We start from the raw sequence: 27404 nt of genomic DNA on the forward strand, positions 1-27404 counted from the left end.
GCTGCCCACAGAGTGTGACAGGAGGATTTGAAAAGAGTCTCAGGATGTTTGATCTGGCTTTGGTGCAGCCATCAAGCCTCAGGTAGAAAGGAAGCATCCTTCTTTCACTCTTAGGAGCTTAAAGAAGATTGTTATTCATTGCGAAACTTCCCCTGAGAGTCTGTGGATGCAGCAATCACAGGTGGAGCTCTCTCCTCCGTATCAGAGCTGAACTCACTGCAATTGTGTCACCTTTCAAGATGCCCAGGTTTCCTCTAGTCCTGTGGGAAAAACCTCTGTTAACTTTAGTGCGTGTGGAATTTTGTGTGCTGTTGCAAGCCAGAGCAAAGTCCCAGATTTGTACTAGTTGCTGACTTACCGGAGAGACTGGTCCAACAGTTCGTCCTCCCGGTGAACAGGTCGTTGGGTAATTCAGTCGTCCTCCATTCTCTGCGGCTGCTCGCAGGAATCAAAGCGTCCTTCAGCCGTCTGCCGTGCTCGCTGCCCTCCTCTCGTCTCTGCCTCTATCTGCCCCTCTCCTCCATCTGCCTCGGCGCACTCCACTCACAGCTGAAGATGAGGCAACACTGCACACTTGCCTGTGAGAGAGCTCTGAGGAGGAGAGAGCGAGAGAGAGAGAGAGAGAGGGGGCGAGAGCGAGAGAAAGAGAGAGAGAGGGAGGGGGAGAGCAAGGGAGAGAGAGGGAGAGAGAGAGAGAGAGAGAGAGAGAGAGAGAGAGAGAGAGAGAGAGAGAGGGAGAGAGAGAGAGAGAGAGAGAGGAAGAGTAAGAGATGGAGGCGGGGTCGGCGAGTAGATGTCAGCAGTGATATCAAGCGTATGGGAGAGGGAAACTGTTTGGACGTAATTACACAGGGCTCCTGCTGCAGATGGGGGGGGGGGGTTGAAGGCTGTTACAGAGAACAAGCAGATCCACCTGTCAGACAAAACAATGACTTTCACCTCACATCGCTCTGCAGAGCATGGCCAAGCAAATGATTTCAGCACGGCAGTGGGAACGGGTGGGGGTGGGGGGGGTTCAGATCCACTCTTCTGAACTAGGACACCAGTGATTGTTCCACTGCTACATTACTACAGGCGACAGGTCCAGAGTTTCCTGCATGAGGCCAAAGGACGACCCGTAACTTCTCGCCTCAAAGCTCTTCATTTGCCCATTCTCCATCGTGGCCTTGGGTGCCGGACACACGGTCATCTGATCTGCCCACCGCTGTGATCTCAGCACAAACAGGCCCTAAGTGCCGAAAAGCAGCTGACGAAGCGGAGTTTGAAGCAATTTCTATTGCGGCATTAGTAAACTCGTACAAAATTGCTCCACCAGGAGATCCTGCTCAGTTGCAAATAAACCGTCCGCAGATTTATGGCCTGTCTGTGTCCGTCACAGTCAGTTCTCTCCAGAGATGTTTTGTTGTTGGAGTTATTACTAAAGGGAGAAGGCGTCTGTTTCTTCTGGTGAGAATGTGCTGTGAGACAGCAACTTCGCCACCAGCCAAACAAAAGCTCCCCTGTTATCTTATGTGCATGTGGTTTTATTTCTGCTCACTGGTTGGAGCATACAGACCAGTATCACACCAGTATCATTACCAGCAATGCACAATTCACACGATTCACTTTTATTGTAGACTAATGAAATGTATTCAGTGTTGACTTAAGGGAAGACGGTGAATGAGTGGCAATCAATCCTTCATTTCATGGTCCTCATACAAAAGTCAGGCTTTCAATTCATACTCAAAATGAAAGCAAATGTTAAAAGGCAGTTCCCTGATGTTAGAGCCCACATAAGCAAAGACAGAGGGGAAACAAGAAAAACAACTGCACAACAGCAGAAGAATCTGATTTCACGCTTTCATCCGTCATCTGGTGGCGATGCACCTGTGGAATTATCACAGACTTCTTTTCTCTCTTTGGGCGTCTTTTGCTAAAATGCTCGGTTTCGGTTTAGTGAGAATGCAAAAAACAATGTCAGCAGGTGCCTGCTGTGAAAGATGTGCCTCTAATTGCTTTCTCTACTGTGCTCCATCTTCTCGTGAGCCAGACAGCAGCTGATTGTCCTGTTATCTCTAAATGAAAACATCTGTTTACTGTCGGGAAGGACTGCGTGGCTTGAAGTTCATAAATCATGAACATGATTCAGAGAAAAGCCCGGATGACACTTTGAATCAGTGCATATTGCTGGTTAGCATTAGTACCTTGTTTACTTATCATTATGGTAAAGGAATCAAGCAGTGAAGACGTATGTTCAATAAAGTCTCAGAGTTTGAACTTGGGATTATGGGTAAACGTTTGTTCTCAGCTCAAAGGACTTGATGAGGAACCTTCACATCAGTAAAGCTCTGATGACAGAGCTTTATTCAGACACACAACTGGAACTGAAAGAAAACTGCTTATAGACCCATTCAAATCTGTCTCACCTATCATTCAGAGAACATTTGAACTATTATGAATTTAAACAATTTTGTAGTCAACCAAAGTGTCAATACCGCTTGTCCATCTATCACACAACAGTCTCGGCAGCTGCTAGGAACGACTCCTCCAGCTGAACGACGCCCACACATGAAGCTATTAGGGCGTCAGGATGACAAGACGTTGACGTGGGGGTTTATGGTTTTGAAGATTCAGTGCACGGCCCGGCACGTTTAGCAGCTCGGTGTAAACAGCCTTAGCCTTAGATTGTGACTATGCCAAAACACACGAGCATTCACAGGTTTAAATGCAACACGATTCAGCCACTGATGTTGCTTCTTAGAACCTCACGAAAAGTCAGGAGAATATTTTCATGCTGCAGTAAGTGGGTTTGGTGGCTTCACTAGTTAAGGGGTTTTAGGATTTGTTGGGGTTTCTCTATAAGTATATTTAGTTGAAATTTCCATTCTGGAGTAATAAACTAGGTCAGCTTTAAGACAAAGTCTAAAAATATTTCCTCTATGTAGAAAATCCATTGAATCTATATAGTTTCAGGGACATGATGTCTCCTGCTCGGTCCCACAGTCATTGGGTTTCATTTCCTCAAACCGGCTCAAACTGCTGTTCCCTGGGAGGAATGTGTCATGGGATATGTAGGCCGGGACACTCTATCTGCTGCAGCTGGAAGAAGCTGGTGCCGGTGGCCTGTGCACGAGCGCTTCACCGGTCTCGTACGGCCATGTCCAAACGTACACAGTGGCAGCAGCGCATCTTCAGTGGACGCGATGCTGTGGATGTGAGCATAATGTTTGGAATGTAGAATAAAAACCTGAATGGAACCCACGCTGATGAACTTTTCAGTACAAAGCAGCCTCACTGCAAAACATGGAAATTGGTCTTTTGTCACATATTCCACCCTGTTTCCTTGATAATCTTACTAAGTGCTTTCAAGTCATCTACTCCCTGCACATAATTCATTTTCATTTTGGCGGTTTGCTTTGGTGAGACATCAAAGAAGTGGCACTACAAACACAGTGCATTTCTTTTTTTAAGTAATGAGCCGTAATAGTACATGATTAGTGCCAAAGCTAATTTGCCTTAGTGCTTTTTATAAATCAAAGGCAGACAAAAGGTACGTGTTCCAAAACAACGCATGGCATGAATGTGTATATTTATACCGGGAGCCGACTGAATGCACGAGAGATGAGTTATAGGGTGAACTTGAGTTGCACACACAAGATGAGGACCCTTCTGCTTGAACCCACCTGAATCATCACTTTATTTCATCCCACCTCTTATGACACATTGCATGTTTCTGTTACCTCGCAACAGGGTCTGTTTTGCTGGACCATGTGACAGCCTGGCCAACCTGAAGCGCCAGGAGGGCCCGGCTATATTTAGTGGGGAGGGTACTATCGCAGATCAAACTACAAGGACATGCTTTCTGCAACTTCAATTACAGGTCAAAGGTCAAGGAGGATGTCGCGTGCAAGAGAAATATTTCAAATAGGCATCTGGTTGAGTGCGTTGCTGGTTTTAACCCTTTCTACGTGTTATGTGATAGTGTGATTAGTTTTCCTGTCACACAATTTGCTTTAGTTGCCAGATGAGTCATGGCTTTTCTCAATTCACATGTTAGACACACAAGTCATTTTATTTTCGGCACCACACACTGACACGATATCAGAACGAGTAAAAATATAGCACAACATATTAATGTCTTACTAAACATTTAAGCAAAGATTAGATATTTTGGACTTTGTAGAAAAAGTATAAAATCTATTGAATTCATTATACAATTAATACATTTGTAAGCAGGTGGATTGTTCGTGTAAAGAAAAGGAAACATGAGTGGAAGTGATGTACAGACTGAAGTAAACACGAGCCTCTCATTGGCAGATGGCATGAACCAACCAACATGTCCTCTGACGTTTCTGTGAGAGTCTTATTTCCCTTCTCCCACTCTCTCCACTTCCACTCTGCTAAAACTCCATCTGGAACATAAATAGAAATACATTCAGCTCCATTTCACCTCTGCAATGTCCCCTACGTCAGTTTTACATGGCTTTATTTCAGATTTATTGTTAAAAAAATGGACTTGGGCAGAAAGTCCTCTTTTCCTCATGTTCCATTTGGTGAGAGCTGGATTCCCTTATCAATGTTGGGTTGGGTTGAATCCATGACCTGTGTGGCTGAGAATGTCAAAACATTTTGTTCCCGGCAAAAAAAATAATCAAAAGTGTGGCAGAAACCTTTTTATAATTTCTTCTTAAATCACTTTAAATGTGGGAGAATGAAAGCAGCTGCAAATATGAACGTCCTTAGAATTGGGTGATTAATATTTCCACTCCGTGCCACTAGGGGGCAGCGGTGACTCGACAGCTCTCACTCTTAGTCCATAGAAGGGACCTTTGCGTCTTTAAAAATGCAAAGCACAACAGCCACAACTTTTGTAAATGTCAATAAGCACAGTTGCTGAACGTTTGGTGACGTCTTCTGTCTCACTGTTCTCCGTCAGGTGTATGTTTGCAAAAGGGATTTGAATTGAATGGATTAATTCAATACCTGCGTCATGCATCAGTACATGCGGACGAATAGCCGTGATCTGGATGTTCTATACCTGCAAGTTCACATTATCGCAGTTACTGCGACTTGTCAAATAGGTTCTCTGCCCCACACTCAGCCAACAAAAGGTCGGTGATGAAGGCTTTCATCCCGTCTAATTTCAATCATCATCCCATCACAGAATTGTCAGATGACCCAAATGACCCAGAAGCACTAAGCCCAAACCATCTGCTGGTCTTCAAAGGAATGTTTAGTGGGTTTAAAGCCAAGAGAAGATGGGCACATGTCGCATATTTATTCTGTGCCCCAGCCTGAACAGCAGCCCAGTGTGTGTGTGTGTGTGTGTGTGTGTGTGTGTGTGTGTGTGTGTGTGTGTGTGTGTGTGTGTGCGTGTGTGCGTCCTTACTTTGGTAAAATGAACAATGCAGGAGATGACGATGATGAGCAGACCAATGATGATGGAGGCGACAGCCACATAGAGCGCGTTCCTGCCCAGACGCCTGGACCCGTCGTAGTCTCCGTTATAATAGCTCCTTCTGGACTAAAAGCAAGTACGGTTACTTTATGACAATACTGGAAAATCTGTTCACCGGTTCAGAGAAATTTAAAAAAAAAAGCCAATTAATCCTCCAAGTTTTGCAGATGGCTGGTTTACGCTAATCACACGTTGGAACCTGCCAGTGTTGGTGTTATGTAAAGCCTTCTAGTATGTTTCACAGGGACTTGCTCGCATGATTTAATTGTTGCATTTTATTGTGTGGACAAACAGCTTGCGCGCCCGCAGGCGGATTATCCCCACGCAGTATTAACCGTCTAGCTTGTACTGTTGGAGACCAAACCGAATGTTGTGCGATGTGGAAAAGAACAATTTTCTAAAAGTGGAGGTCGAGTAGGTTTGTTGACGGGCAGAGCAGCTGTGTGTGACTGGGTTACAGCTTAGTGGGCAACACACTGACTCACAGCATGACTTAGAAGTGTTCACTCTAACAATATGTCAGCAGCGAGTCGCCGATAGTTGCTTTAAGCTTTAGGCCCACACTGAATTAAGTGAAATGGTCAAAGCTGTTATTAAGCTCCTGCATTTGACCTCACATATCACTTATTTACCTATTTATTTGAATGAATGTCCATGTAGACATAAGGCTTTAAAAGGACCAGTAACTGACGCTGCCTCTAGTGATTCTTACCCAGACAGAGAAGACCAGGCCCACAATGTTGATGGGGTATGCCGGACAAAAGCAGGTAAAAATGGTCAAACAAAGGTAGCTACGGAGCGGCGGCGCCGGTCCCTGCTCTGCTATGGATCCACGGTCCAAAAATGTGCTCCCACTCAGGGAGCTTTTGACCTGCGGACTAAGGACTCCTAGAGGCATTGTGTGCAAGAGCGACGCGGCGGTGGAGGCGAGACCCAAGTATGCACAAGCCCAAAAGTCCAACTTTTAAGCTGAAAGCACAATTATGAGTGGCTCCGGGGGAAGTTTGGTGTCAGTCGTCTTCCAGAGCTCATGGTGGAGAGGGGGCAGGATCGCGCACCCCGCTGGCTCCCGTCCAGCGTGAGCAATCGGACTCTGTCTGCCCACGACACCGAACATGAAACGAGCCCCACCAGACGCCGGACCGCTTTCAAAAACAAGAGGCACGACCAGATGCTTTAGAATAATTTATTAGGATTTTAAAATTGAAATTGTCAGAAAAAAAAAACAAAAAAAACAAGAAAAACAGAAAAGCATTGCTGTAAAGCTTGGCGGGGGACAGGCCGAATCTTTAACTGAGACTGAGCTCATGGAGAGCTGCCAGCTCCACTTAAAGCTTTGGCCCTGATCCTTACATCAACACAACCAAAAGACAGTCAAATCAATATACAAGGGGAACAAGATCTCAAAACAGAAAAATATAGTTTCTTTTTTTTCTGAAAATAAGTCTTAATGCCGCAGAATTATCCACACGCCGTCTGCTATTACCAATAATAGTACTATTTTCATTTGTAAGGTAAAAAATAACTTATTGCTTTATTGTACGTTTAAAAAGTTACAGTGTTGGTGTCCAGCAGTAGTTTTGTGTCGTTTCCCAGGAGGTCTGACAGAGGAACTACTGGCTGGACCAGGACGTTTTCCGCTGCGCTGAACAAACAGGCTACTTGTGTTTGCAAGTGTTGAGTTCGTTCCAGCTTTCTGACCTCTCCTGCCAGCCAGTGTTGTCTGTACTGAGGTCCTGCATCGGAGCCGACTGGGAGCGAAACCCTGTTCCGCTCCTGGTTCCCTGCCCGAGCCCCCGCTCTTCATCACTACACGGAGCAGCAACTGTGTATAAACAACAATGTGTCGGTTCCAGGAGACCACAAGGTTATTAAAAACGAAATATGAAATGGGAGCAGGCGGGGGAGAGGAGCAGGGCGGGCCAGGATGGAACAGGATGACCTTTTTTTTTTTTCAGTACCAAGAACAAAGGCAATCGAAATGCTCCTTCGCTTGCCAGAAGTAGTTCCATATTACACCTTGACGTACGCGCACAAACATTCACTCACACGCACTCACACGCAATCACGTGCGCCTTCAATAGTGATACGAGGACAGAACGTGGTCGCGGTGTTTTCTACGATTGCTTCTCTGAGAAAGTCCTTCATCTGTTTTTCTCGCGGCGGAGAAGGCCGCGCGCGAACGTTCACAAAAGAAAAACCGCCAACAACAACGACAGAAATAAAACATTAAGAAGTGAATGGCGCAAAAAAAAAAATAGAATATTTTCAAAAAAGAAAACGCCCACGAACCCCCCCGTTTGTGTTGTTCCTCCAAAGTCCATCATCTTTGTCTGAAGTAGTTCTCACGAGGACCCTGACAGCGACTCAAGTCCGTAACCACTGTTGTTTAAGTGAGCGCACGCGTCACACAAACTCCCGTTTACGTCTGGACAGCCTGGACAACAAACGGAGCACGCGTGCACGGGCGTGAGCAGTGAGATGGCCGCACAGAGCAGTAGACGACATCCAGTCACATCACCGGAAACGCTTCCCAAAGCAAGCAGTGACATGGCAGCCAGCTTAGAAAACCCTCCACCTCCATCACCCCCACATCTATGTACAATATGTTACAGGAAGACATAGAAACATTGCTTTAAAACCAATTACAGAATAAAATACCTTACAGATTATCATCATTATTAATAACAATATTACAAAGGTTTTGTTTTTAAAGACTACCAAAATATACATTTGACTTTTTTCATGTTTCCGTGTTTGCTTGAGATTTTAAAAAAAAAGGACTGTTGGGTTTGTTCTTCCTTTGTTAAAAATGGTTAGACTCATCCTGCACCATTTGTTCTCCCAATGTTCACATCGGTAACAGCTTTGAGGGATTTCATGATGAAACGACATGTCACATTGAAACAAAATCATAACAAAAAACTTAAAATAGTCCTCTGTCGTCGTCAAGGACGACAAAACGCCTTCTCGGAGGCTTTTTTTTTTTGCAGGTTTCTTTTCTCAGCTTCAAAACAGAAGGATATCGGTGTGGAATCTAGGAATTAGACTACGTGAGGATAGATAGAGAGAGAGAGAGAGAGAGAGAGAGAGAGAGAGAGAGAGAGAGAGAGAGAGAGCTTTATGTTGAAGTGAGATTAGTACAGCAAAACGAGAGTTCAGGATTTAAAAAGATATTCAGTCGGTGGGTGGAGCCACAGGGAGTCAAGAGAGCCCGGCATACGCAGTGGCCCGGCCAATCAGGGTGTGCCATCAGTGGGCAACCAGCATTCTGATTGGCTCATCAGCAGAGGAGCAGCCCTCCCATCTTCAATGACCTGAGTCCCATCAGTGGTAGCCATTAGTGAACGCAGTAGCAATCAGTGGGCCCTGAGGACACACGGGCTGCAGTAAATAGAGGTTTTATCAGCTGCGTGAACACATGTGTGCAGACATGTGAAGCGGAGCGAGTGGGAGCGCGTGACCTACCCCTAGACCGTGGCCGAACCCTGTGCTGGGGGCCGGGCTAGCAGCGCTGATGTAGCTGCTGACTCCTGAGTCCTGATTGGCTGCTGCATACAGGTCAGCCATTGGTCCAGGGCTGCTGGTGCCCAGGAAACCAGCTGTGCGTGAAGGGGTGGAACCTAGGAGACAGGAGACAGGTCAGACTTCAACACTAAAGAGCTTTATGTGCACACATGGCTAAAAATACTGTTCGTCCAAGCAGCTCTATTCAAGTATAAAAGCTCTGCTTACGGCGCACACGTGAACATACCTCTAACTACTGCTGCTGCGGCTGCCGCCATTGGTCCATATGCGGTCAGGGGGATGGCTGTGAGACAGACACACACACACACATATACACGCGTTATTTCACAGATGTGTCATCCTGAATCCCTCTCATATCAGATCATAAGTAAGAAACTACGGCTCAGTGTTGCTTGGACTGACATCTGCCCACACATCTGTCATCTGATTTAAATCCAACTGGCGAAAGGGGTAAAATCCCGAAACCAACTGCTGTAACGATCTCATGTCCGACTGTCGGCTCTTTGCATAAGAAAAAAAATATAATAAACAAAGAGGATGTCATTTCGAAGGGAAGCTCGGCCACTAGATGGCAGTGTGAATCAGATTACAAACTGACTTCCAGATAAAGGAAGCTAAGTTCACACAAGCCGCTTGATGTAAATGTCATTACAACGGGAGAAGCTCCAGCATGTGTCTGATTAATGAGTGGTTTGGACAAATACAACAACTAACAAACATTTTTATATCTGGTGAGTGACATGATCTCATACAGCATTATATAACACTGGGCGTAAGATCTCAGTCTTAATTTGCAGTGGAATCAAATCGCGTTCCTTTTCACATTCACATACTGATGATTATGTTCTGTCATATTTGCTGGCACACGCCCAACGTCCACGGCAAACACAGCGAGTAAATGAAACCTAATGCCGCCCAGAGGAGCTGCATGAAGCCTGGCCCTCACAACGCCCTGCTTACAACCCTGCACTGACACGCACAGATCACAGATCAGCGTCAGGGGAACTCACAGGCAGATTCACCAGTGGACCTGCATTTCCCATGAATGAAAGATCACAGCATCTTGTTTTTTGCCTATACTACTTAAAGCCTTCTAACCCTGTAATCTGACTTTATTTTAAAGTATGTTAAAACCCGACAAACAAAACTGAATGTAAAACCAAGGAGACAAGTAAAAGACAAGTTTGTAGTTTCCTTAGGACGCCGTTGGAGTGAGGAGCCACTGACCTGTCAGCTCAGGAGGGTGGGATGACGTCAGGAGGGGGGTCCGTTCTAAATGGAATTCTAGAAACAAAGAGCCTTTGTAAATACACACTACAAAGACACACACGCAGGTATGGAAGCAAAACACAACGAGCACAAAAAGGTACAAATGTACTGTACGGACGGGCAGGAAGGCAGACGCAGAGGAAGAGGAGGGGGAAGAAAAGCAGAGGACACGAGCAAATAAAACAAACACAGGAGAGGAGAAGAATACAGCGAGCAAATGTCACAAATCAAAGGAAAACGTTTCCAGCCATTAGGAACAAAACACAGCGAGGTCTTTAATTTACCTACATACAGACATAGTCGGTGGTAGGATTCAATGTGAGTATGTGAACACACATCAACTCTCATTATCTCATCTCACAGCCTGTCTCTGCCTCGTCGCCAGATCCACACACACACACACAACACAGACGTACCTGGAAACTGATAAGTGTAGCCAGGTGCAATTCCAGAGTAGCTGCGACTGGTGTAGGTCGTAGTCTGGAAGCCTGGGTAGCCTGTCAGAGAAGGTTGGCCGTCAGTGAATCCATTTATACAAGGTTACTGCTATAATCATCAATTGGTTGCTCTGTGGAGAGCGGCATAATGGTGAATGTCCACTGGAGGGAGCCAAACGTCCACACATGCGTTGCTCTCAGCTTAATTTATTTACAACAGCCTCTGTGTTTTTACTCCTCTGTGTGTGAAACTATATCCGTGATTGACACATGATGGTTTTAATCTAGTCACTTTGTGCATGGGGATGATCCTGGAGAATGCTGACCTAATCAACAACACAATAAATATACAGACGCACAATTAACATAGTGGGTTGCCAGTTGTACATCCCAGCAGACGATGGGAGCTACAGTCTAAAACAACCTTCATTATCAGGTTTTGTTGAAGACTTTCTGACAGAAATAAATATTTAAAAAAAAATTCTGGAATCCATCTAACATCCAACTTCTCCATAACTGGAAGAGTTGGATGTTGAATGGATTTTCCAGTTATGTTATAAAACATAACATACAACATTTAGAGTACAATACTAACAAATACCACTATAATTAAAAAAATAACTGTATGTGGATAGATCTGATATGAATAAAACCTTTCAGAAAAGCTCAGTGACAGTCAGATTCTCGTTATAATGTATTGTGTTGGAACAGTGCTTGGCTCTACATACAGCATGCTTGACTCTTGATCTTACCGAGCATCCCAATGCCCAGCATGAAGGCGTCCATCCCATAAGGCATCACTCTGGAGCGGCCTCTAGCTGAGCCTGTGGGTGTCATCACCTCCTTGGGCTGCGCTTTCTTACATTCCACCTAGAAAAAAGGGAAGACATTTGTGTAGTAATACTAAAATAACGGCGAACACCGCATCCACAGGTCGTTTCTTTAGGAAATGTCCTCCTGCTGACGTTCTCACCATTTTGTTGTTGATCTCATGGAAGTGGATCTCACACACTTTCTCCACCACGTCTTCGTTTTCAAAGGTAACAAAGCCAAAACCTGGGAGATACACAAACACACAGGTTGTTATGGCCAAGATTACACTGCAAGTTTATTTATAAAGGTCAATAACGTTGTGCAGGCAGCACAGATGTTCCAGTCAATTTCCTGTACAGTTCTGGGTTTAAGACTCTTTGGGAAAATGAAAGCGCACTTTACATCTACATCCTTCATTAGCAACGATTCCCAACAAAAATCAGCCGACACCAGTGCAAACGCCGCCTGGCTCGGCTGTCAATCAGGAGCTGGGCTGGTTCACCAGAACATGAGGCGAGGGTTACTGGCAACCAGCGTCTCCCTCCCTCATTAAGATGCACCCTCACCTGTAACCAGCCAGAGTCCACTGTGTGGAGTGGGGGCAGTTCTCTCGCTCTCTCCCTTCATTCAGAAGGACGAGAGCATGTGTGTGTGTGTGTGTGTGTGTGTGTGTGTGTGTGTGTGTGTGTGTGTGTGTGTGTGTGTGTGTGTGTGTGTGTGTGTGTGTGTGTGTGTGTGACTACAACTTACCTCTGTGTCTGTTGGTCGTTTTGTCGAACATCAGCATGGCATCATCAACCTGTGAGAACAAAGCAGAGAGGGGACGAGGTCCGGCATATTAACACACACAGCATGGGGTGCCATTGTCCCTCTTTAGCATAAGAGCAAGAGGGGAAAACAGATGGAGAGGGTGGTGGGGAGAGAGGGAGGGGCTGACAGGTGACAAAGGGGAGAAGCAAGAGGAAGAATGAGAGGCAGAGAAAGGCAGGGAGGGAGGGAGGGAGGACGCCGTATCAAAATAAAATGCCACACGATCCATCAACGCGAAGACGACGCGAGCGTTCCCCCGGCAAACGCTTGAGAGGCGCTGGAAGTAAATTCCTCACTCCATTTGGAGTTCTCACAAACTCTGCCCTGCTCCCTACCTCTCCCTCTTTATTCCACCCTCATTCGTCCACCCTCACTGTCTTTCTTCCCCTCTTCGCAAAGTTTACTATTCCCATGGAGACCCTGTAAAGAATTTCAATTAGCAGAACTTAGACCCCCACCCACCCACCCACCCACCCAGCACCCCGGGCTCATTACAATGAATAGAATAGAATTTGGGGAAAAAAAGGGGGGAAAGAAAAGGAGCATGTGAATGATAAAGAAAGAAGGGGAAAGTGATGAATATTGGAGTTTTAAAAATGAGAAGATAGAAGGTGAAGTTTTGATGGTGGTTGGAAAATCTGTTTTGAACGTTTTGGATCAGAGCGCAAAGAACAAAGTGAACTGGGGTCTTTGTCAACACACTCTCCTTTTATTCCTCTCTGCACCCACTCCACTGCCCTATTCATATTCCTCCTCCTTCTCCTCCCCCCTTTGGCCCGCTCTCCTCCCTCCCTCCCTCGCTTGTCCTTCACTGGCAGGAAAGTTCGCCGCTTCTGCTGGAGCCCTGACAGCATAAGGAGAGAGAGAGACTGCGAAACCAAGGCCCGGGATCGCCGTGGAAACAACTTTTGCCCTCCTCCGTCGAATCAAACCTAAATTATTCCGACTACATGGTCCCGAAAAGGTCCTGCGACACAGGAACATGTGGCGTATGACTGCATGGCTATTTTCATGAGGCCGTGAGCTCTGCAACTCAAACCAGTGTAACATGAGCGGCAGTAGCCTCTCAGTGACCAGGCCCGTCCGATTTCTAACCTTTACCTCAGATGAAAAGAGCGCGCACACACACACGCGCACGCACACACACACACACACACACACACACGCCTGTCAGGGTGATAAAAGCTGATTTTCCTTCCAAATGATGAATCAAGGTTGCCTCTGCCATCTCCCTGACCCCCGTGACCTTCCTCCTCATCAACATATAGCTCGGACGCACACGTAGCCACTGACCCTCCTCCTCTTTCTGTCCTTCATTCAGATTTTAACCCTCCTCCTCCTCCTCCTCCTCCTCCCCCCTCATGGCTTCCTCTTTTCCGGTTGTCCAAACTCAATGACACAGCAGAGCGCGCCGGGGAGCAGCACAGTGAGTGGACAGCTGCAAGCCAACGCGTTATCATAAGAGCGGGCTTACACGCGCGCGCGGCTAGGCCCCCTGTTAGCATTAGCCGCGTCTGCGCAGGAAGGAAGGTTCTTGCAGACGGGAAAAAATTCAAACAAGGACAATGGCGCTCACGCAGCAGAAGACGCCCGCGTGCTGACGCGCAAACAAGTCCGTCACGTGCGCGAGCTTATGCCGCGGTCGCACACCGGCCCCCTCGCCCTTGCCAAAACCAATAAGGAGACGATCTCCGATGTCCGCGGCCCCGGGGCGCTGTAAGACAATCTGATTGGATGGCTGCGGGGGTCTGAGATTGGCTTAGCGGCGGCTCAGTCGCTAACGAGCCAGCGTGCACGCAGGGAGCGAGGAAAAGTTAAGGTCACGCGCCCGTGAAGTTCTGGCATCCTCGGATGTGCCGGGCCCAAGGTTAACCAGGCGGCTTCCAGCGCGCCGCATCAAACATATCCAGTTCTCACTGAAGCGTACAGCCATTGTCCGAAGAACAAGTGTTTGCTGACAAGTCCATTACATTTTTTTGCGAGATTATGAAAGGTGGCATTCACATTTTTTCCCCCTGCTGTCTCCTCACATCTCCCTCTTTCATTCTCGCGCGCTCTCTCTCCGGCCATCTCTCTCTAAACAGGCCAGCAGACAAAGTGTTCAGTCAAGCCTCCTAATCGCCAGCTCACATGGGTGAGTGGAGACCCAACTTTTCCCGTCTGCCCGGTCCATGCTGCATTTTTCATCTCGTCCATTGCTTCCTCCCGCTCGCTGCTAAAACCTGCCCTCTTAGATTTTTTATTTTATTTGAGTCTTTTAGAAAAAAAGGGGTTTTTGTAATAGCAGTTCTACATCTAGGAATGCAGCAGAGAGGCAGGATTAAGGCCACGAGAACCAGGATTTCCTCTGGATTACACAAAACTGACCATATGACTGAAATACCTGTAATGCTAATTATCAAATTACCTAATGGCACGGCTGACTACGTTTCTCAGACCTTCACGGGCTTCATGTTGCACCCTGATGGAATGAAGGGAGGTGTCCTCAACTCTCCTGCAGGTCCAGAAGGATTAAAAGCCCCTCACCTCATGATTCAGACAAACATGGCTGCTGTGGACTTATTGGCCGGGGGACGTTTAGCAACGGGGGCTCGGACCTCGCGGTTTGGTCGAAAACACCTGACGTGTCAACTGAGCTGCAAATTTAGTCCAGTCTAATTAAGTTTTCCTAGGTGTTCTGTCAGAAGTGTCCCCCGAAAAAATAAACTTCAGCGCGTATCAAAGGCCTGCTGCAAACACATTCGCATTCTGTGTTTTCCTACTGAGGCTGTGCCACAGTTTCAAAATAAACAGGACACCAAGTCCTACTCCATCCCAACCTGCACCTTGTAACCAGGCTCCGATAATAAACAAGAAATACCTCCCGCTCAGCAGGAATGCACTGTGGGATTGGTGCGATCCACGATACAGCTTTGGTCTCACGTGTCCAAACAGTCCAAATATTCCCTCATCCTGCGGAGGGAGTGTTGTCTTAGACACGAGCGCCTGTAATCGCCAGGGAAGCAGCAAACAGCCATTTTAGAGAGCGCATTCAGGAAACATGGCACGAGCCTCCACTTTACAACGTGCTGATGCGTCTGATGCTCACACGTGGAATCCAGGTTAACCAAGACCCACGACCCAGAATTAGACGCTGTTCGAATTCGAACCGACACCTGAAATAATAAGTAATGCCCCAAACATGAGTCAGAGGCCAAGCGAGAGAAACAGGGCCAGACGTGAGGCAGAAGCAGCTCCGTGCTGTTAATTTCTTCCAACCCATTAGGCCCCACATCCTGGAGCAGAGCTCATTTCCACAGTCGGCCCCGCTCGCCAACCTGCGGCACGACCGCACGCTCAACGTTTGTGACAACTGGATCGCCGGCTGAGAGCGCGGCGCCGTCTGTATCGGGACAAATGTATGCAAGCTCGCCTCCCTCCACCGCCTCAGCGACACCGCTGTTATGCACACACACACTCACCCCTTCTTTCCATTCATGCAAATACACACTTCTCGCACATTTTAAACAAGACAAAAAAACACACACTGGATTACAGTGGGACAATGGACGAAAAGCAGGTCACCACGGCAACAAGCTGAGAGGTACTGGAGCTGGGTGTGTGTCTGTGTGTGTGCGTGGGATGGGAGGGGAGCCGGTGTCTGAGGTACTGGTTTTGGGTAAGATGGAGGGGGGAGTGCTCTTACAAGAGCAGCTGTTAGTTAGTGTTATTAGTTTATGCTGAAGTGAACTTCTCTCAAAAACATCCCCAAAGCTCCTAAAAAGTAACTGGGCATTTCAACCATGATGGATACTTTTACACCTTCATGGCTGATCTGATTTATGTTTTTCCCCTTCCCTGCTCTCTATCTCAGCATTCCTGCTTTTCTCTGCCCTTCAACCCTCTCTGACTTCCCCTCCCTCTCTCTCGATGGGGGGTTTCTTCTTCCCTTTCAGTCCCCTGCCATCTCCCTCCTTTCTTCCCCTCCTCTTGTTGCTTTTTTTTTCGCCTCCTCTGTCTCCCCGGCCACTCATCTGTCTCCTCAGCATGTGTTTGCCTTTCACCAAATTTCATTCAAAGGAGCTGAACAGGACACATGTAGGAGCAGCTAAAGCACTGAGATGTAATCAGAAGGGGGAAAAACGGCTAAGACCAACTAACAAACTAACTTTGAAGGAACTTGGCTTTTTAAAATTACAAACACACAAAGATCAAGTGGAAGAGGTGGAGCCAACAGATCAATAAAATCCATCTAAGGTACAAAGTTAGTTTACAGCAATGATTCCCAAACAGGGATCTTCTGAACCTGCTGCCGTTCCTGCTGTCGCCATCGGTTATGTGGAAAGTTTTCAGTGGACAAACTCTACTCGGACTAACTTTAATCAGTAGAAAATGTAACTAGATAAAAAATGTCACATTATGACTCATCTATAACAGCAGCAAGTGGGCAGAGAAGCAAAGACACTGACAAGGAAGAAGAACTTAAATAGCGAAAAATAATAGGCACACAATGTTAAATTGCTAAATGACGAATGATTTAAACCGCTAAAATGACAACCGTTGAAACATTTCACTATAGTTAAGTGATGTAACAGTTGAGATTGATAAAAAGCAGTAGAAGCAAAACCATTTGTAGGTGCAGTTGTAACTGATTTTCAATAGCCAATATAAAAGAAAAAAGTTATAGAAGTTACTTCTTTACTAGGTTATAAAAGACATTTAATAACGCAGGAAAAGCTTAAATTAGACTGAAGAAGATGTACAAGTAACACAAAACAGTGTTGACAGCTCATCAGGCAACGATTGGTGAAATAAAAGTTACATCAATCCAACTAAGATGTAGCTGTACAAACTGAGACTAAGACAAGGGAACATCAACAAACCTAATTTACTGCATTAAAAAATCTGAAAGAAATGAATCTAAGTTCATCTGCTGCTTACCTTTCCAAACTGGTCAAAGTATTGCTTCACATCTTCGATAGTAGTGTTGACTGACAGTCCTCCGACAAAGATCTTCTTTGTCCTGGTCACCAACTAGCAACAGAGGAGGAGGAGGATGAGAAGAAGAAGAAGAAGAAGAAGAAGAAGAAGAAGAAGAAGAAGAAGAAGAAGAAGAAGAAGAAGAAGAAGAAGAAGAAGAAGAAGAAGAAGAAGAAGAAGAAGAAGAAGAAGAAGAAGAAGAAGAAGAAGAAGAAAGAGGAGGAGAAGAAGAAGAAGAAGAAAGAGGAGGAGGAGGAGGAGAAGAAGAAGAAGAAGAAGAAGAAGAAAGAGGAGGAGGAGGGGAAGAAGAAGGTGAAGAAGAAGAAGAGGAAGAAGCAGAAGAAGTAATTTAGCACTAATTAAACAGGGAGCAGATGGTTTTTCTACAGAGACTTTTGGATTTTTGTTAGCTCAAACACTTGAGCTTTTCTCAGCATCCAGTTTAATTCTGTTTTCAGTCTAAGACGGTGCGTTTGCATACAGGTGCATGCCGTGCAGGATTATTATTCATGTCTAATACTGGCTGCTGATGTTGAGGTGGGGGGCTGGGGGCATGGGGGGGGGTCGCTAAGTTCAGGGTACGGGGTCATAGTGTCAGCTTGAACGAGTGGATCCCTGCTCGTCTCAGGTCACGTGGCTGCATCTAATCCCTGTCAGCCAGAGCTGAGTGATTAGGGCCGACACATGACAGCATCGCCGCTCCTGCTCGCCCTGCGTCCCTCTAGGAAGCACTCACCTTGGGCTGGGCCCGGCGGGGAAATGCCACCTTCGGGTCAATCTGTGGGGGACAGATGAGACGGGACACTGTTAAAAGCTTTCTCTCACTCATGGAGAGTAATAATGTGTCAAGAGGTCCCAACGTGAGCGCGATTGCGGTTTTGATGATTGATTATTAGTCTGGTGTGTTTCAAACAGAAGTAGCAACTGAAATTAGCTCTTGATTTGTTATTGTCAACGCTCAGCTGTTAGATTTAAGTATTAACACTAGTAGAAAATTATTCATTTTCATGTGGGTTTTTTTTACCAACTTTACTAATACTATTGAATATTTTGAGGTGACTAAATAAAAAATGACAACAAAGAATTGTTGTTAAACCAAATAAGTATAAACATCCTGTTTTACATGTTATATAGGTTATTTAAAAACAACTGTTTATTCAGAGTCAAACTCTAATATCAGTAAATAGGATCATTTGTTTTAGAGGAACATACTGTGATAGTGTATTAAAAGCCATTACATCTACAGAAAATATGCAAATACCTAACATTTTGGCAAGCACATGCAGATTAATGTTCACCTGGTGTAAAACATGTCATCATTTGAACATAATAACATTTTAGGCAGTAGGGAAAGTCAAGCTTTCAAGGTCATCCAAAGTCAGCTGTTCTAGCTGCGATCAGATGCCTGGAATCCGCCAATAATTTCATGTCTCCTCTGGCATTTGAGTCTCTACCATAAAGACCAAAGCCCGCTCCACAGTCCAGACCTGATCCGCTACCGTGTACACTGCTCTCCTCTCTGGTACACGATCAATTATCACACTGTTAACTAATCAAACTGCGCTGCAGCAGCAAGCCTGTAGTAAAGTCTGAAGCGTCTAAAGGCCCGCGACTCCAGAAATAGAACGTATGCTAATCTGCGAGTTTACATGTAGACCCCTGTTTATGCGAGACCCAGAAAAAACCAAACACCCCCGACAAACAAGTGAGACGTGAGTACGTACATTGTCTGAACACGACTAAATGCAAAGGCCACAAACTACACTAGCGGGCAGCAGGACCTAAGATGAGTACTTCATTCTGAATATTCTGAATAAATTACAGATGGATATATATACATTTAAATCTCCCACATCCAGACAACACCCATTTTGGATTAGCCAGATTTAACTGTATCCATGTTCCTCGGCAGTGGTCAAGGTTACAGATAAAATTAGACGTAAATGAGTTTTGAATGAGCTGGCCTTTAATAATGCTAAATATGCAAAGCCTGGCCTGGCATTTTACATTTGTGCGGAATCTCGTGTTATTCTCACTCAAGCCAACAAGAGAGATGATTTTAGGTCACAGGACCTTGTGGCGTATTATCGTCTTAACGTTCCATCTTTGTTCTAATAATTGGATGTGTGAAGAGGAAGCCCTTGTCTCACAGAGCCACTATCAGACCTATTGAACTGATATTGGCAACTAAAAGGAGCCTATCAAATGACCAGAAATAAGTACTTATAAGATGAACAATGCACACAATGCAAGAGAGGGCAATCATTCAATATTCACACAATCCTTTCAGCTCTGTAATAATTCCCTGCGTCTGATGACAAATCTATAGACCAAAATACCCTACGAGGGCCTTTAAGTGTCTCCGATTTTACCGCTGCCTCGGCAGCACAGCGCTGTGTAAGTCAGACGCAGCTGCAGCGTCCTTGGCGGCGACTGCAGAAGGACTTTGCACCTTGAAGTGGGACACAAAGACGAGAGGAGTCGCGTCACCTCCAGCTGGTCCGAGCGCCCAGACAAAGGTGACGAGGACGCGCGGCGGCACCGGCGACGCGGCGGCACCGGCCGCGACGCGTTTCTTGCTGGATCTGAGCTTTGTGGGTCAAATGCAGCGTTATGGATGTTTGGCTGCGAGCCGCGCGCTCGCCAGCACAGTGGCTCGTGTGCCACATTGATTTTATGCTCAGGAGGCCACAAGAATAAAGCACGAATGTGCAGAGACAGTAATTCAAATTTACCATAAGTAAAACCTGTGTTTCTGTGTTCATATATTTCACTAAGTTAAAGCAGCTGCAGTGACGTCTGAAGCGTTATTTCCCATTTTAATGCCCCACTTTGTGCTTGTGTTGCTCCCCGGTTACCACAACATGGCCAGTGTTCCTACGGACCTGAATGCACCGTGAGGTAACGGCCCTTTGTGTTCGGGTCAGCCCACCTGCCTTTCACTGTTTTATCGCGACCAGAGGACGGGAGCTGCCTCGGGGCGATTGTGTGGCAGAGACACGCGCGGCGACAATGGCAGTGGTCAGAAGTGACTGTCACGTTTGACACAGGGCTGCAGACGTGCAGCAACTTCAGGCACGAAAGAGACACGACAGCCTCCTCGAATTCAACAGCGTGTTATCTGGGAAAAATCAAGGCAAATCCGTCCGCTCTGCCTGGAAATGTGTGCATTTAATGACCTGTTCATTCAAATGATTTGGCAAATCAAATGCTTGAAGATTAAAAACAGCATTTTTATTTACCTGTTTTATTGTACTGTATATATAATACTTTCCAGCCGAATGTCACAGGTTGTCAGAACACCAGAACTAAATACAGAAGGTTACTAACTAGACTAGGTTAGGCCTAATGCGACATGTGTAGTAGTGCTGCTACAGCTACAGTCATGCCATGCTGTTAAAAATCATTCCACTTCAGCAAAGTAACAGAATATATCTAAGATGTGATTTCTACTTCTGGCTGTACTCAGAGGAAGGCTATAATAAATCGAAACTAAAGCAACTATCAGACTGGCGGATTAGCCCCGAGGAAGACAGATAGGCCACAGAGCAAAGAGGGAAGCGACTTAGCCAGGTCACCGTTAGAAACACTCAGAAATAGCTCTCGAGAGGCTTGAAATTTGAGAATGGGCCCTGCAATGTGCCGATGCCGGTCGGAACGTGTGCAAAATATTAGGATCCGTCGAGAGCAAGAGCTGCTCGTCCCGGACTAAATAATAAGGAGTTATGACTGAGTGTTTGTAAAATGCTCTGACTAACGTCCTGCTTCATGGCATCCAACCTCCGCGCAGTCTAAGGAGCAGTGACGGCTAAGCCTACAATACGATTCCAGTGGTTTAGCTTCAAAGGCTAGACTAAGCTACAGCCAATAGTCACCTCGTGTGGCCCCGTGCGTCCCACAGTGTTACAGACTGGAAAACAAAAGTAAAAAAATATATATATATATGTAACTTCAAATCAATAGCAGAGCAGAGAATGAAAGGAAAACACACACAAACACACACACACACACACACACACAGGGAGAAGGAGAGGGCATTCATTTGGAAAACAGCGCCAGCTCAAGAGAAAGTGGGCCTGTCCAGCTAGGCGGTGCAGCGGGGCCGTCCCAGCAGGCAGCCCCTCTGATTTCATTAATTAACAGGACAAAGAGTACAAAACAGATGGGCCCGTAGAGGAACTGGGGCTCCCGTGCTTCCCCCACAGGCGCCCAGACACAGCACAGCACAAACACAAACACAAAGTCACGCGGGCTCCGCCGACGTCCCCACGCCGGCACCGCGTCTTCCCAACGACACGGCGAGCGCCCGCGTGGACGAGGAGACGCCACGGGCTGCGCCACTATGGCCGTATAATCAATACAAGGCTCGGCGAACGGGAGACGAGACAAAGGGAGCCGGCGTGTCAGCTCACGCACACGGAGCGAGAACGGGAGACTGGGTTTGGGCCCGGGCCAGCGGGGTCAATCTGCACAGCTGAACAATGGCACAGTAATTAGTTAACGAAGCTCACTAATGAGGACCCCCCCTCGGCCCGGCCCACCCCTAACCCCGTGAACGCCACGGTGAGCACATGGGCCGGACCCACCCTGGATGCACCTTAAGAGCGGGTCCGGGCTCCGTCCCCGGGTCTGCGGACCACGGGAAGCCCAATCTAGTTTGTTCCCTTCAATCCGATTAGCTGCTTTTCAGATCCATACTAATTACAGCGCAGGAGCCGGGCCTCACCACCCCCCCCCCACCTCCGTCCTCTCCTTCCCCTCGGTTTTCTCCACGTCAGCATTGCCAGCTAATCTCCAGCCGGGGAGCGAGGAGCTCCTGCTAGCATCCCGACTCTCCGCTAACCAGGTGTTGGACCGGTAGCCGCGGCAGATTGCGGCGCTAATATCCACAGAGGCCTGTGCTGACATATGTTGTTACAGTGCACGGACACAGATTAAAGCAGCCACATTAGCATCACACTGATGAATCCCACTGTACTGCACAAGACAGTGAGAAGAACCATCAGCACGTTCCCCCCATATGGTATTTTTCCTTTTAGGTAACATTAGTTCAGCATTCCACTTGCATTATTCTAAGATGCTGCCTTTTAAAATCACTACCATCTTCTGGGCAATGAAAACGGATCAAGAATGAAAAAGTGCAGCATAATCCACAAATAATAAGACGCCAAAATCTAAAATAAGTCCGCGATGATCCATGCGTTTCAGAGAATATCTGCTCTCATCTTCTCTCCCTGCCGTGACTGGTTCCAGTAAAGCATTTCTCCAATAAACAAATACCAGTTGTGCCCTTCTTCTCTGTCCAGGGAAACACAACAGCACACCAGTGCCCTAAGGCCAAACTCTGCCCCGACAGGAAATCTAACCTCCAACCAAAACAACAAACTCGACAGACTTCACTCCAAAAACAAAAGGCATTGGCTTTTCCTGTGTATTTATATTTTCAGGAAGGCTTTGACGACTGGTTGATTTACCAAAGGTGGGAAAGACAATGTTGGATGTAGCAGGACTGTAAATGTTTAATACCAGTGACACGGACCTTGCACCAGTAAATGTACAGTGGTTTAACTTCTCCGCCAGTGTTACATCCCGTTCATTCCTCCTGGTGCCTTTTAGCACAAACCAAAAGGCTCTGTATTAAAAAAAAACCCAGAGCAATGACATTTCTTCCTCATTCCAGGGATGAATGTTTTCAAATCTCACGGTGATCAAACCGAACTGTTGAGAGAAGGGGAGAGTCCAGGTGTGAGGAGGACACAAAGTGCATTGAAAACGAGGAAGCGAAACGAGGGATGAACTGAAGGCGGCAGACATTGGAGAGAGGTTGATGCCGCTTATTACGAATATTAATAATGGTCAGCTGATGTATGACTCGGTTGAAAAACAACTCACATCTAACTATGTTCATGCACGGAAGCGGGAGCCGTGTTCCTTCTACTGCTCTGGCGGCAGCTGGCAATGAGCTGCTGCAGCAGTCGGTCTTTTCCCATCACATACATTTGATGTGGTGTCACAAACACAAGCACACAAGCAATATTAGCCCAATATTATATCCACATAGTCCCGCTTTTAATCAGGCGGCCTTTCCAAATTCCAAATGTGGCTTTACCCTTGGAGGCAACGACAAAATGGCAACCGTACCCTGGTTTCCGACGCTTGGTTGGGTGAACGGCGCCGTGGCACCGTGGCCCCGCCCACTTCAGCCTCCACAACCTGAGCAACCAAAGCTGCCTCTGACTCGCTGCCATTATGATTGTTTAGCCTTGTGCTGTGTTTTGGTTTATAATAGGGCAACGCCTAACCCCACCGCTGGCCCGGTAGGCCGAGCCTGCACACACACACACACACACACGCACACGTACACACACGCAGCACCTAGTTTTAAGAGGCGATATGAGTCACCGAGCAACACTTTGCAGTTGCTCAGATGCTGCTTTCAAGCTAACTGAAGAAACGGACTCGTTACCAACAACACACGTCCTTCAGTGGGAAATAATGAATATCTCAAAAGTTGCTTAAACTTTCTATCATCCCACCTACAACTTCACAGACGGATTATTTTGCCCACACGTGAACGGGGCATGAAGGTGTCCCGTGACACAACACTAGGTCAGGGTATTTGGGTAATGCTGCCCGACCGAGCCCTGTGTCCTAAGTTCATGCAAAATAGCCTAGAAGTTGTTATGGAGACACAAATCCCATCAGGCTGTGCAGTTACAGCGCCTGTGTCTCCTGTGTCCGGCGTCGCCCCCGGCAACAGGCTCGCTCCGACAGCTACCCGACTCTACCTTGCCTCCACCCCGTGGCCCGGCTGCCCGTCCGTGGCGCGGATTTTCACTCTCAAATGATCCCATCACGCGCGTCTGCGCGCGTGAAAGCGCGCGCGAGCCGACAGACACGCCCGGCGTCCGTCTGCGGCGCGACCCGGCGACAAGGCCGAGGATGTTTAAATCAGACTCAGCAGCTTTGGCTCCTGCCAAACTGCACAGCGCAGGGGTTCACGCGTGTTTTCATATCAGTGCCCTGTGTGTAGCTAAACACCAGCGTGATGCGCGCTCTGATCTCTGTTTGGCAACTGATATGTCCCATTTACCCACATATGAGTTTGCATGTCAGTAGTGTGGGAGGGGAAATCACAGAGAAACTCCTGATCACAGTACCAACCTCAGCCTCTACATAAATATTTAAATTCAACTAAGACTCATTTGGACCTCACAGGAAAAAAAAAACTTGTGAGCTCTCAGCATAAACCCTGCGAGGGTTTGCAGGGGCTCCTACCCCATTCAGGTCCCCAGGTAACCATGGCAATGAAGACCAAGAAAGAACGCTTTCATGTTGGCGCCCTGAACCGGGATTTGGAGGGGAAATGAGCAGAGAGAGCGAGGAGGAGGAGGAGAGAAGGGGGGCTGCACTCCTCAACTTTACAAGCCATACGGTGGGAGGCTAAACGCGCCCAGGGGGAAAACATGCTACCTAGAGTCGGAAAAGTTGCCCGAGCGCCCCTCCGGTTTGCAGAAAGCGCCACTCACCGTTTTGGAGTCCAACTCGTGCCTGTTTTGCGCCAAAACCTTCTCCACGCCGGCTTGCTCCGCGTACGTTACGAACCCGAAACCCCTGGAAAGGGAAAAAAATAAAGAGAGTAATCCCAGCCACGGCGATTAAAATGCAAACTCACGACAGTTTGAATGGCCTCGTGGAAAAGCATGGGAGCGCATGAGGCATCCAGTGATAGGACGGCGGGGCGCACACGCCTCCTTCTTACCTCGACCGCTTAGTAACGGGATCCCGCATCACCATGCACTCCTTCACCTCGCCGAATTTACAGAAGTACTCCTTCAAGCCCTCTGCAAAGACAGCGGGGAAAGGCGGTTACAGGCGGGCGGGGATGCGGGGTCTTTCTGCCCCGCAGGGCCCCGGGGTGATGTACTGGCAGCGGCTGGACACAGACAATGGGGTCGGGCGGACCACGTTGTGTTTATGTCCTTCCAGAGTGCGCACACGGGGCTGCGTGGCCATGGCGCGTCACGGTCCGTTAGGCCGCGCGGAGCGCAAACAAAGCTGCGCTCGGTGGCGATCGCCGTCTCGACGCCTAATAAAATAACGACGCGGGCCGTGGCAGCGACGCGAAACCGCACCGGAGCGCCGGCGTGCGTGCGTGCGTGCGCGCGCGCGCGCGGCTCTTGAAATAAATGAATGGAGGGCGAGAACGGTGAAAACAAACGCGCCGGTGCGGACGTCGACGCGAGCCGAACTTTTGCTTTAACGCGGAATAATCGATGAGTTCTACTATAGACGCCGTCCGCCGCCGCCGCCGCCGCTCGCGCTGGATGGAGGCGGCGCGCAGGAGACGCCAGACAAGTCGATGTGTGTGCACGCATTTTCCAATCTTAATCTCCCCGCGTCTCGGCGAGTCTAAATCCCAAAAGCCGATCCTCGTTGAATAGGAGGCTTTGATTTAACTATTTACAGCGCGTCTCGCGAACTTCACAAACCGGAGGCTAACCGGAGTCGAACGGATGCACGGAGTAAACAGGAGGCTTTGAATGAGACTTATTAAAGTAGCGTGCGGGACAGCTCACCTTGCGTCGTCTGCCAACTCAGACCCCCGATGAACATTTTGCTGAATGGGAGAAACACAAGCCGTAAGTTAGACAGGATAACGCGCGTCTCTCGGGCACAGCACATGCAGCACGAGGGGAGAAAGCAGGGCGATACATATGTGTAATGTAGCATCAGTAAAGTAAGAAGAAAGCATCGGCCATGTTGCGAAGTCGCCAATCGGCCGGTCGGGCCGTTATAATCCCCTAGAGGAGGAAAACAAGAGGACAGGGTTTCCCAGATGATGGAGGAGAAGTTGCGATGTGGCCTTGTGGAGGCAGGCCGACGCAAATAAACAAACGAAAAGGAGGAAAAGAGGCGGCAAGCAGCGGCGCGTCTGCGTCTCCTCCGCTGAGTGGATCCATCCCACACATACAGACACACACACACAGACACGCAGCGTGCTTGTCTTTTGTCTCGGCGCGGCTCCGCTCCCGCACTGAACTCAACTAAAGTCCAAGGTGAACTCAAAGCGGGCCGAGAGGCGAGCGGAAGGCGGGCGGGCGGCCCGACGCGGTTACCAGGGGTCGTGGGGGGAGTTGTCCGTGCCGGAGGACAGGCTGCTCTGGCTCCCTTCCGTCTCCATTCCGCGCTCCGCTGCTATATTCCCGCACTGTGAGGCGAGGAGAGGCAGTGAGGCTCCGCCGCTGCTGCTGCTCCAGACTCAGGGGCGGGCAGCCGGGGGAGGGAGGGAGGGAGGGACGGCGCGGAGGACGGGAGAGATGGGGGTGGGGTGGCTCAGAGGGGGCGGGCCGAGCGAGGAAGCACGCACACATGCATGCGCGCGCGCTCGCTGAGAGACTCCGCCCCCCCGGCCTCGTCCTTCCCGTAGCCTACCCAGCGTCGGACCTCCCTCCCTCCGCGCGCCGCCCGCCGCTGTTCACGCCGCCACTGGCGCTCTGCGTGGAGCGTTTCCCCGCCGTTTATGTCATTGGTTGATCACAACAGTGCGGCCCAGTAACTGAATCCTAGTGGCTTTTATGTATACGAAGTTGTGTTATTATATAAAAAAAATACAGGCGCGAGAATAAAAGTGAATAATGGTGAAAAAACGTAGCAAGGCCGAAAAACCGGAAGTAACGTTTATAATATGCACCAGGCCGGTTTTTATTACGTGATTAATAAGCGGTGTCTCAGTTGGTTCATTGTTCCACGTCAGGCAAATTTATGAGCGGGTTCGGAAGCGTTGCTAATGGAGAATGATGTGCTCCTGCTGGAAGAGGTTAAGCCTCAGGTGGAATGAGGCATCTGTAACCAGGATACCTTTTCCCTTCCTCTCAAGTCTTATGTGCTCATACTGAATTACATGAAACAGCACAGTCGACTATTCGTCACACTCATACAGTAGTTGAGGTGCAATAGAGGTCAATGAGCTCCTGTGTTGTTATCTCGTTTATATGTTTATTCCTACATATGGTGTAGCTCCCGCGATGATGTCATCATATATGTAATGATGTCATAGTGCAATGTTGTAGCTTCATGCAAATGAATGAAAATGTTTTTGTTTTTTTCTATGTGCGTTCTATCAGTATCATCCTCATTACCGCCACATT

The 27404-nt window shown here is 47.7% G+C and overlaps 2 protein-coding genes across 3 annotated transcripts; both read right to left on the reverse strand.

Moving 5' to 3' along the window:
- Positions 1 to 3652: 3652 nt before the first annotated feature.
- Positions 3653 to 6481, reverse strand: LOC114855263 (transmembrane protein 233). The gene is made up of 3 exons (XM_029150272.3): positions 6150 to 6481; positions 5369 to 5503; positions 3653 to 4391 (listed from the first exon to the last, which is right to left on the reverse strand). Exons 1-3 carry the CDS (start codon positions 6333 to 6335, stop codon positions 4380 to 4382), a joined length of 333 nt encoding a protein of 110 aa, XP_029006105.1. The 5' UTR covers positions 6336 to 6481; the 3' UTR covers positions 3653 to 4379.
- Positions 6482 to 6609: 128 nt separating this feature from the next.
- LOC114855262 (RNA-binding protein Musashi homolog 1-like) lies at positions 6610 to 26531 on the reverse strand. 2 transcript variants are annotated; one of them, XM_029150271.2, is made up of 14 exons: positions 26373 to 26531; positions 25833 to 25873; positions 25016 to 25097; positions 24783 to 24867; positions 17990 to 18031; positions 17215 to 17307; positions 12235 to 12283; positions 11645 to 11727; positions 11424 to 11541; positions 10651 to 10731; positions 10193 to 10249; positions 9192 to 9248; positions 8906 to 9060; positions 6610 to 8806 (listed from the first exon to the last, which is right to left on the reverse strand). In XM_029150271.2, exons 1-14 carry the CDS (start codon positions 26435 to 26437, stop codon positions 8765 to 8767), a joined length of 1050 nt encoding a protein of 349 aa, XP_029006104.1. In that variant the 5' UTR covers positions 26438 to 26531; the 3' UTR covers positions 6610 to 8764. The 2 variants fall into 2 exon arrangements, with proteins under 2 accessions (XP_029006104.1, XP_029006103.1); XM_029150270.2 differs by having other exon boundaries at positions 6610 to 8821.
- Positions 26532 to 27404: the final 873 nt, after the last annotated feature.

Source organism: Betta splendens, chromosome 5 (genome assembly GCF_900634795.4).
Source record: "Betta splendens chromosome 5, fBetSpl5.4, whole genome shotgun sequence".
Taxonomy (NCBI): Eukaryota; Metazoa; Chordata; class Actinopteri; order Anabantiformes; family Osphronemidae; genus Betta; species Betta splendens.

Coding starts and splice junctions, on each gene's coding strand:
- LOC114855263 (XM_029150272.3), bottom strand. CDS start 6,335: ATGCCTCTAGGAGTCCTTAGTCCGCAGGTCAAAAGCTCCCTGAGTGGG. Junction 5,504..6,149: donor GCCTGGTCTTCTCTGTCTGG/GTAAGAATCACT, acceptor ACTTGCTTTTAG/TCCAGAAGGAGCTATTATAA.
- LOC114855262 (XM_029150270.2), bottom strand. CDS start 26,437: ATGGAGACGGAAGGGAGCCAGAGCAGCCTGTCCTCCGGCACGGACAAC. Junction 25,098..25,832: donor GAGTTGGCAGACGACGCAAG/GTGAGCTGTCCC, acceptor CTGTCTTTGCAG/AGGGCTTGAAGGAGTACTTC. Junction 17,308..17,989: donor CCCGCCGGGCCCAGCCCAAG/GTGAGTGCTTCC, acceptor CTCTGTTGCTAG/TTGGTGACCAGGACAAAGAA.